Consider the following 10,985-nt stretch of genomic DNA (forward strand, 5'->3'; position numbering starts at 1 on the left):
TAGATGACATTCTGATTGCCTAATTTTAGAACGATAGTTCCGACAGATGGCGTTGTATTTCTGTTGACCTGCCACTCGTATAATATGCCTATGAGAATTTTGGTATCTTAAAATATTCATCAGCAAAAGCAGCTATAACATATTTGTGACTCAATATCTCATACCACTAAATCCCAACTTATAAATGCGAAAATAAGTTTGTTACCTCTTCACGCATATCTACTAGACCGATTGTTATGAAATTTGGTGCACGGGTAGAAAATAACCTGGAATAACACATGGGTACTTTTTATCCCGAAATTCTCACGAACATATAAGATATTCTTGGGCCAGAAACACAAATAACAGAGGGAAAACAAAGTATTAACCAACAATGAACGTTCGTTCGTTTTTTGTATTCTATCCGTAGGTAAGGACATTTTAAGTAAAACAAAATTAAACAATGTTAAAGTAGTCATTTATTTGTGTAAATCAATTTACCAAAAAATGGAGATAATTATTTAAAAATGTACCTATAAACATTTCTAGCCTCGAAAGTCTCAAAGTGATCTAAATACAACAATTATTTTAATTCCTATTTTCATAGAATAGTGTAGACTAAGTTGAGAAAAACGTTATTAAAATCAGTACACATACAAGGGACTAAAAAGATGAGGTATGAATGGATAAATTCGACTTTATTCGTATATACATCACATAATATATAAAATACGTGACACGTACCTCCTTGGGACCGATTTGGACGATTTAATTTCTTTGATAGCGGATGCCACCATGTTGGTCCCAATTTAATCGATCTAAATATTTCCTGTAATTACCTTATCTTAAAAGTTATTGAAAATCTTAAATGTATTTTTTATAAACATTCAGAAAAATGCTGCAACGAGGTCAACCTCGTTGGTTATTCATTTAATAATATACAAATAAAATATCCATAACAATTGAACACCTATCAATAGATCAAGTTCAAGTGCCTACTCATCAATATTACGCGAGTAGTAGATAAAGCTATGAACTAGATAAACAGACCTATTCATTACACTAAATGTACCTCCAAAATGCACAATACATTTTTATAAATGTTTATTTTTAAAGTATTAATACTTGTGCTTTTACGTATTTTACGTTGTTTAACTACAATATACAACGCAGCCAAGAGTGACGGTAGATATTAATTACTACAAATGATAATAAGAGTAATTCTATTTTCGTTGAAGTAAGAACACGAAGTCTCCGGTATTTATATAATTATGAAGGCGATAATTTTGATGTGGTCGCTGTGTCCACACTTGTGTATCGTATATCTACATCTGGCCTGAAAAGTAAACATATTTTAAGTGTTATTAGGAAGCTTTTACACGTGCTAAAAGCCATGGTTTACACGGTGGGGATCGCTATGGGAGCTTGTATGCATATCACCGTGCTCGAAATTTTCGTGAAAGCACGGAAACATTCTCGGAAATACCCGAGAATTTTATACAGATCGTTCGTGCGAAAATTCCGATGAGAGTTAAACTTGGAAATCTGCAGGAATTCTTAAAGGAGGAAATTTCTTAGAAAAGATAATTTCTCGGCGGTACATCGCTAAGCTACACCTTTATCCGGCACTTACATAAGGAAAATTAACGACGTAGTGTAGCTAGATGTAATAGAACATTTCAATACTTCTAGGCCCATTTCAAACAAAGCGACAGATTGGGCGTTGTGAAACCGGCCACACGATGAGGGACAAAAGATAAAGCGCTCTGTCCTGTTTCATCTCGTGTTTAAAAATCTAATACGCATTTCTCTTGTATGAGCGAAACGAAAGATAAAATATGAAATCATGAAATTCTATAACCTTAGTTATCATAATTTTGAAGGAAAATAAGTTAAACATCGATCCAAACCTGTATTGGCGGTAAAACCTGTAGAAATGCAGCTGGTACACGACGTAGATCATGACAAACACTCCGAAACAGAAGAACACGGACGTTGTAAGCAGAGCGGGGTACTGGAAATAGAATAGTAAATAAAATTATATTGACACTAGCGTTTCGCCACGGCTTTGCTCGGGTAAAACCATAAAAAGTAGCTTTTGTCACCTCTGAAGGTTTCGCCTATATCTGTGCCAAATTCCATCAAAATTTGCCCAGTAATTTTTTATATAGAAAAATACAAATCTTTCCTCTTCATAATATTAGTATGGATATGGATTTATAAGGCCCTTGTGTGTAGTCGTCCCGCAATATAATATATTCTTACTCTTTATACACTCTAGTGGATACATTTCAAAGAAAAATATGGCCAAAAAGAGTTAGGGAGACTTTGGTACAAAGGTCTTTTTTTATACTATCAAGTAGGCAAATAGGTCGTCAAATCAATTTTTTGACAAACAGTAGTGCTTGCATTGTTCATTTGCACAGCTGAATCGGTCGATAATAATGAAATAAAACGATTATGTAACTACGATAGGAATTATTACATTAATGCTGAACTACTGTATAATGTTAATGAGAGAAAAAAAACTATATCAATTGATACGAAACAACTTAATAAATGCAGAATACAAAAATGAAACCAAAATATTGTGTAACTTTCTGAAAAGTACCCAATGTTAGTTTAAACTGAAAAAAACAGAGGAGTACTTTTTATACAAATATAAATACAATACACAAAAATATTTCTGTACATAAGAATTATACAACTATTACAAAACAAATAAAATTTATTGAAACTTATGCAGTTAACCATTAAGGAGTTCCTTTGTTGAGAGCCGATCCTGAGGGCACCATCTGAATCATAATAATGTGAAACAATTGAACGACTGGATAACAGACAGGACGGACAAAAGCTAGAAATAAAAAGAGCCGAGAAACCCGTACTACAATATTGAACTCGAACTTCTACTACGACCTAAGGTTTACCAACAAAAGATTGTAAAAATCCGAAATAATCTAAGATCGTATTTTATTACTACCAGTTACATGATACATTTATCTAAAGGTAAATGTCGCAAAACGAACCAGTCCTAAGTGGTTACTATGTGTCAATTTTACTATTTCAAAATTAATATTTACAAAATCACTGGTAAAATCCAGCCGCTGACTATTGGAAAAATTGTTGTCGATTTTTAAATCCCTATATTTCTCGACTCACTTTACTATATCTCAGGATTTAGCAGTCTTCGGGTCTTAACAGTAACATATTTTGGGCGGAGTATGTTTTGTGCGGCTCAGTGCCGAAATCCTGACCCTGAAATTAGTTGGAGAAGATATCGTGCAACAACAATCGAGTAACGATTATGATTTAACAAAATCGAGAACCTCGAAGAAAATTGGTAGAAGATATAGGCTAGTGGCGTTTCTTTAGGTAGTAGGTAGGTAGATATGTCAAGATTATTTACTTTTTTTTCTAACTAAACAAATGGGTATACCTGTTTTTGGCATTCATAGTTCCAGTCAACTGTGATGAGGTTCTCATACAACGCTATGAAGCGTTCCAGAGGGCATAACTGACCACACTTTGGTATGGTCAATATGTTGGGCTCCACAATATCTGTAGAATTCCTGTATGAGATCCTTATTAGGGGTGTAGCAGCTGTATCTGTAACATAAAGATGGTTGCGGTCAGGACAAATACATATGTAAATTTTCTTAACCTAAATTTTATAGCATTTTGAACCAATCCAGAATTTGGTATTAATATTATGTCCTCTCATTAACCAGTCTTAAGGCTTTTCTTTATGAGTATTTCGCATTTTAGTACTTTAAAAAATAATAAATATAAAATGTTCTTTATTCAGACTTTAAAATCAAATTTTAGGTACACATTTCCCGGATTGAATCCTGTCATATTATGTCATTATTATGAATTATGTCATATGTTACGGCTAAATCCCCAAGTACGTCTACATCTAGGTTTGGCCTGCTGCCAGTATTATAAATTATAAAACCTCTATCCGATTATAAGCAGGCTACATCTAAGAATATAATAACCATCAGGGACTGGATGCACCTAGATCTAGCCGCATTTCGGGCTTTAGCCGTTACACAATCAATATGTAATCTATAACCAAAAAATGAATTACCATTGGCATACAATAGCTCTAAAAAGACTGTGGATGTATAAACCGGTGAGATTCCATTGTAGAGACCCAAGGAATGCAGTACATTGGCCACAGTGATGTCGTGGCCACTGAATATAGCCACATTGATATCTGTCTTGTTTCTCTTGCCCTTGCCGAAAGCCACCTTATTGGCCATTTGTGTGGTAATGTGCTGGAGGAGAGGGCCAACCTTCAGACGGGCGAGGGTCGGAGTACCGGTGTCAGTGGTGAAGCTACAAACAAGAACTTGTAATTGTTGCTTGTTATGCCATGTGCACCAAAAAGTGGAATGGCAAGAAATGGCGCAGAACAAAGATAAAAATATAAGGTTTTGAAACTAGTCCAATAATAACCATGATTGGACTAGTTTCAACACATCAGTTTCAACATTTAATTAGAGGTATTGTAACTAAATTTATGTATGTGTCTTTACCTGTAACCAGATGGTTCCACTAGCTTATCAGGATATACCTCTCGCGTCCAGTTCGGCAATGTGAAATTGTACAAACTCTCAATATACAGTAGGTCGTAAATATTATTTATGTCATTATAATCAGTCACTTTCGATCCAGTGTAAGCAGTTAAATAACTGAAATGAAAGATACACTTATGAACAATGTAACATTACAGAATTTATCTATTTATGAATTTATCTAGCGATGAACGTATGAAGAGACAAATAGCACTGAGTATATTTAGGTATATATGTATAAATAGGTTTAACAGACACAGCTGGATTAAGAAAAAACATTCTTAATTCACCTATGTGTCTGTTTAAGTAGGTTTAAATATACTCAGTTCTATTTGTTTTTTCATTAGTTCATCGCTATTTATGACAGTATTTATCTATTTATTATTATTATGTATGATTATAGCAATGAACGTATGAAGAAACAAATACAATTGAGTATATTTAAACTTACTTAAACAGACACATAGGTGAATTAAGAATGTTTATTCTTAATCCACCTATGTGTGTTATTTTAACCTATTTATATACATACCTATAAATATCAGTACTATTTCTTTCTTCATACATTCATAATAACCAAAGGTTTTACCAAAGGCGAACTGATATAGAATACCTATAATGATAACCATCCAACCCATCTTGGTAAATAAAGTTTGAATAAATGTAAACCTTTCAGGATTGTTTTTTGATTAAAGATTTACTTATAAATATCCTTAATTGGATTTAGCATGAATCAGATAATGGTATTTTTATGTTAGTTTTATAGAAAGCTGTAGAAATTTTGAACCAAACAGACTTACTTCATAAGGTTTTGATATTTGTTGAGCCTAGTTTTATATTCTCTGGAATGCACATACTGGTCCAGAGCTATGTTGTACTTGGGACAATGCTTCTTCATTGCCAATAGTTTGTCCTCCTTCTCTGGCTCTGTGTGCACAGGCAATGGTTGCCACATTAAATTCTGGTTCCATACAGAATTCCCTGATGGTGGGTACATACCTAGAAAAATAAAATGTTATAATCAATGGACACAATTCATTAAAGCTATACTATATAGGTAGGCCAGTGGTTTCAGCCCTAGAATTGGACCATTCCATAACCTCCATTTTTCAACCACATTTTCATAAGGCTTATTTTCTGCTAAACCCGAGGCTTCACAGCTGCGAATGAAATCGGGCGACATGAGGATGAAAGAGAGTAGAGTTATCATAAGGCAAACTTTTCGGTCCTGATACATATATTTGTCTAAAATAACAACAGCATTGCTTATGATAAGTGAAGGCAATAAGAGCTTCAAATTAACTGTTCCTACTATGCGCTTTTTATGGATATGTTATGATTTCAGAATCTTAATTAATTTTACTCAGAATATGTAATACGAACTAACAAATGAGTCAGCATGATCAAGATACAGACAGTTTGATTTAAAACAAACATATTAGGATGCATGATATTTTCTCATATCAACTATATCAACAACAAGTCAAGTAAATACTCAATTTAGATATCCAAGGACAAAAGTACAACAAATATACTTGCAGTACATTTTTATACTATAACACAGTTGTATCGATATCAGAAAATTTGCTTGTGAAAATAAATACAATTTGTTTGGAAATAATCTTAAAATGCCTCCAAAAATAGGGCAACACTTTGGGATACCATTCTACTTTATTTGAATATTGATGAAACTCAACAATTCCTGTTAAAAAAATATGTTCAGTAACAAAGCTACATGTAGAAATATTAAAACCACTCAGCATTTACAATCTACTATAAACATATAAACAATATCAAAAGGCAAATTCCATATTAAAAAATTAATTATTATTATAGATGCTTATAGTTTATTTTTATTACCTGCCAAATTGGATTGTGCTGACATGAGGGTTCGGTCAACATCAGTGGATCTGACATATATTTCTGAAGGTTCAAATTCACTTGACAACAAATGCTGCAAAAAATTCAGGCTTATGATTTCATCACACATTTTTTTACTTTTCCATGTTTTGCACTGGCACAGCCCTATTACAACTAAGTAATTTAAGCATTGACTTGATATTTTGCAATTAGGTTGGTTTCTAAAAGGAAATAAAATCTAGAAATCTCACTCACCAGGTAAAGTATTATACTGATCATGCAGTTAGAAAAATTGTTGAGATATATATTTTACATCAGTATATTAATAAAATGAGAATGGGCTCTAAATCACAGCATCTATATGAATTTCTAAGATGACTCGCAACACGCCACGCAAAGCGCCTTAAAAAATCTGAATATTGAAACATTATCTTACCGAATAACGTTTGCGAAGCCATTGACCCAAAGCAAAGTGTTGTCTTTTGCCAATATTCGTCAGTTCGCCGAGTTTTACGGGCCACAAAGACTCGTTTTGATAGGGATCTGTAGGATAAAAAGACACCGGGGTCCGGTCTCCGTGTCGATAAATAACAGCGGCATATTGCACGTTACTATCTCCATTACACGTAGAAAAAAATAATGCCGTGAAAACTAATAATAGTATCATTTTCTAATTTTGGTTATCTAATAATCAGCCGGCAAGATACACTGAATAAACAACGTTTAGGAATTATTACAGTTCAATGCCATTATTTCCCTCACAATAAAGTTTTCTCTCCATACTGTAGACACACAAAGAACTTTACAATTTCAGGTCGATTTCTTGAAAGAGAGAGATGAGTGCCGTGCCGAGTATGTTGGTGGGTTTGTTTGATTTAATTTGAAATTTCGTTCGGAATGGAATACCGATTAGACAGCATGACGGTTATGGCATTGACAGCGAAGCCAAATTGTTGCCAGGTAGGGCTCCGATATCCTTACAGTTTTGTACAGCTCTTTATTATATAGTTAAATAAGTACCAAGGGTTTGAGAATAGAAATATAACAAATTTTTAAAGTCACAAGGGTAAGGTGGTTACGCAAACTATAGGGCAAACGAATTCTATGGCCAAAACCACGGAATAATAAACTCTACACGGTCAAAACACAGATGTCGTTAGCAGTTATGACATGAATCTAAAGAACAATCAAGCTGCGAAACCGAATTTTTAAAAGTTGGAAGTTAAATTCAACTGTTGTTCAACCCGGAAATGTGTGGATAGCACTTAAATGTTGTCCTGTAAAATCTTAGTTGCCTTGTTTCTCTTGCTGAAAAAAAAACTAGCAAATTCTTCCTTTTGTCTCACAATCCATCCTCTGCGGTCACGTAAATAAGCACTATGCCTACGGTACGACTGAACTGATGAATGTAGGAAACATTGAAATTCGCTGTGAGATGAGGTAGTTGGATGGTAGTAGGTATTTAATACAGGGGCGGTATTAAGTATTTGTATGGTACCTACATTTATTTCCTTCAGCATAGCACACCGCCCTTTATAACATTCTTGATTCTACTCGTATACTTAATGACATTCGGTCAATTTTAATCCCTCTTTCCTTCCTAACATTGTAGTAGCTCTGTCTTTAATCAATTCTGATCATCTTTCATCCACACATTAATCTGGATAGACCTAGACTTAGGTCTAGCGGCACTTCGAGGTTTAGGAGTAACATATCAAATTACATACAAAAGCGTAAGAGACTGACAGGCAGGCAGACACAATTTCACACATGGTTTCTTAGAAGTTAGGCTGGAGATTGACAGACGCTTTTGCAGCTGGTCGAGGTTAGGGGGACGAGAAAGGAGACGTCAGATAAGTAGGTATATCTTAAGAAACCAAGTAGGTGGAGTTTGGTGGTTTCTGTATGTCGTATGATGCATACATTGGAGTCATGGCAAAGATCAGGTACCTGCCAAGGTATCTGATCTTTGCGGCATAAATGTGTTATAGGCAGACGAAACCGTGCGCGGGGTGGCGTTATTGTAAGTATTTGACATAATTTATAATTAATTGCTAAAATGTAAGCACAAGCGTAATCGCTGAGGTGATTATTTCGTCATAAAATTCTACATTTAATTAGCTGAATTCCTAGCATTCTGACTTGGTTTGTATTCATAATCTGGTTTAATGTCAAAATATTTCTTAAATTGAATGTAAAGTTGAGATATATTTTTATAAGTAAGAATAATTTTCATAGTAAATACTTGGAATATAGGTAATAACGGGCAATAAGTTTTTAAAAAACAGAGAGATCTTGTCCCATTCAAATTCAACCTCAGAGTACTGAATTATCAACCTTTTTTTTTTTGTTTACCCAGGGGAATGTTTGTTACGCACTGAGTGTGGGACTCCTGGGCCGCTAGTCGGCCCAGCCTACCTACTAAACCCCCGGGGCGTTTCCACGCTGTCGTTATGGGGGACGTCACGGGGTCGCTAGGCATTTCACCGCGACGCCCCCCTGGCTGGCCTTTCGGCCCCGACCTGGGCGAGCAGCAAGCACAAGAGCTAACCACCCGCCTCTTACTCTGCGCCTGCACTGAGCAATCAACGCGTAACAAAAAGTAATGTCCGTGGTGTTGAAACCGTTGAATACTTTCCTATTGGGAAGCCAATCCTGGTCCACGTCTTGCTTATCATAATAATGCATTGCCATCTAAACTAAAGCCACGTACCGTTGAGTAATTCCCTGGTAGGGAGCCAATCCTAGGTGCACTATCAAATGGGGCATATCATAGTAGTTAATGTAGTTGTCATCCAAACCTTAAAAATTGGGAGATTCTACCTGAACGGATATATATTTACCCTCCTCATACATGATACGTACAAAAGCTTGTAAAATGACGAGTTTGTATAGATACTTAGGTAATTATAAGCACAAGATATTGTATACACATGTCTGCTCAATCATGGCAGGTATAGTATACCTGATCAAGGTCGCCGCCACCTCTCTAGATTTGAATCAAACTTAGCGATATCTAAGGTATCTAGGATATGCTCAGAATATTTGGCATTTCTAGAAGCTTATAATAAATATTTTCTCAAATGACCAAACGGTGAATTGAAATAGAATTTCACCCTCATACGGATGCAATTTTCAAAACCCAATTAAGTACTTAGTCCATTTCATTTTATTAGTTTTACTAAGCACAAATGCAAATACAACTAGTTACCTAATAAGTAGATAATACTAAAATATATTTATATTAGGAATGTTTTTCGATTTCCAACATTGTGAAGTCACAAGAAAAAAATAATTTGATTTGACTATTTGGAAAATAGTACGTTGGAGGAGGCTGTTGAAAGAGTTAAATGACGAAGAAGCTCAGTCTGTCCAGCAGTGAGACGGTAAATAGGGCTCTAGACAAAAAATAGATTTTTACAAAAAATATATTTTTGGCACAAGCTTTTATTAGAGATTTTTTTGAAAGCGTGACACAAAATCTTGTCCGTGCAGTAAACCGTTGAGGAGTTCCCTTATTGGGAGCCGTTACTACAATGCATTGTACTATAATGTATTGTCATCCACACCAAGTTGATTAAAAGTTTGTATAAACTTACGACATATATAAACATACATCTATAGCTATGGTAAATCATTTAGTGACGTCATGATTCCATGATTTACAAAAAGCTAGTAAGTATCTATATACCAATCATATAACTTTGTTGCTTCTATTATTTCGACACAACTTAGCAGGTAGGTATATGGTACATTAAATAAAACATTAAAAAATATAAACACATGACTGGTTAAATATAAGTGAATAGGTACCAACATAACAATATTGGAAATTTCCATAGCAATGTTTGGGACCACGTGCAATAATATTCATATTATGTTGTCCTGTTGCTCGTTTTTTCCGTTTAGGCATAAACATATACCTATTACCTACACGTTTACATTTGGAGCACTTTTTCATTTTGGTTGGATTTATTTAGAAATGACGCCAATCAGATTCGAGTTTTCTCACCGCCCCGAAATTGGTTATTCATTTGTATTTTTTTTTGTAAAGGCGTACATTTGCAATTTTTATTTGCAGAAAAATATTATACCTACCACGCATTTCGATACAAGTTAGGTCAAAAATATAGAAACATTAAATCATAGCTAATACGCGATTAACCCTACTGGGATAGGTCAGCAGTATCTACAATATAGAAGCACTAGATAAATACGTTCACAGCAGACATACAGATATACAAACACGTAATACTTATAACCTTACGGTGGGCAGTTAAAACCAGGGTAGGTATTTGTTAAAAATACCATTGTATTTTTTAAGATATAACAAAAAATCAGGTGTGTGATCTAACACATTATAAAATCGAATTCGTCGCCAATGTAACATTCTAATTTGAATTACATAACATGCCGATGATTCCTCGCCTCACCTATGACCTCAAGATAATGTGTCCTGTCACTTATAAGATGCTTACATGCCTATATACATAGGTATCATTTACTATTTGTGCTATTGAATTATCTCTAATTTATACTTAGTAATATAAGTAAATGTGAAAGTAT

The 10,985-nt window shown here is 34.5% G+C and overlaps 1 protein-coding gene across 2 annotated transcripts; it reads right to left on the bottom strand.

The window, feature by feature from the left end:
* Positions 1-435: 435 nt before the first annotated feature.
* LOC128683140 (prostatic acid phosphatase-like) lies at positions 436-7,324 on the bottom strand. Of its 2 annotated transcripts, none has more exons than XM_053768417.2 (8): positions 6,856-7,321; positions 6,420-6,513; positions 5,360-5,558; positions 4,521-4,676; positions 4,070-4,320; positions 3,416-3,585; positions 1,890-1,993; positions 436-1,315 (listed from the first exon to the last, which is right to left on the bottom strand). In XM_053768417.2, the coding sequence occupies exons 1-8, from the start codon at positions 7,084-7,086 to the stop codon at positions 1,249-1,251; spliced, it is 1,272 nt and encodes a 423-aa protein (XP_053624392.1). In that variant the 5' UTR covers positions 7,087-7,321; the 3' UTR covers positions 436-1,248. The 2 variants fall into 2 exon arrangements, with proteins under 2 accessions (XP_053624392.1, XP_053624393.1); XM_053768418.2 differs by lacking the exon at positions 436-1,315 and adding an exon at positions 3,139-3,234 and having other exon boundaries at positions 1,889-1,993; positions 6,856-7,324.
* Between the last annotated feature and the right edge of the window lie 3,661 nt (positions 7,325-10,985).

This window comes from Plodia interpunctella, chromosome Z, assembly GCF_027563975.2.
Source record: "Plodia interpunctella isolate USDA-ARS_2022_Savannah chromosome Z, ilPloInte3.2, whole genome shotgun sequence".
Taxonomy (NCBI): Eukaryota; Metazoa; Arthropoda; class Insecta; order Lepidoptera; family Pyralidae; genus Plodia; species Plodia interpunctella.

Coding starts and splice junctions, on each gene's coding strand:
- LOC128683140 (XM_053768417.2), bottom strand. CDS start 7,086: ATGATACTATTATTAGTTTTCACGGCATTATTTTTTTCTACGTGTAAT. Junction 6,514..6,855: donor GGCTTCGCAAACGTTATTCG/GTAAGATAATGT, acceptor AATTTTTTGCAG/CATTTGTTGTCAAGTGAATT. Junction 4,677..5,359: donor AAATATCAAAACCTTATGAA/GTAAGTCTGTTT, acceptor CTTTCATTTCAG/TTATTTAACTGCTTACACTG.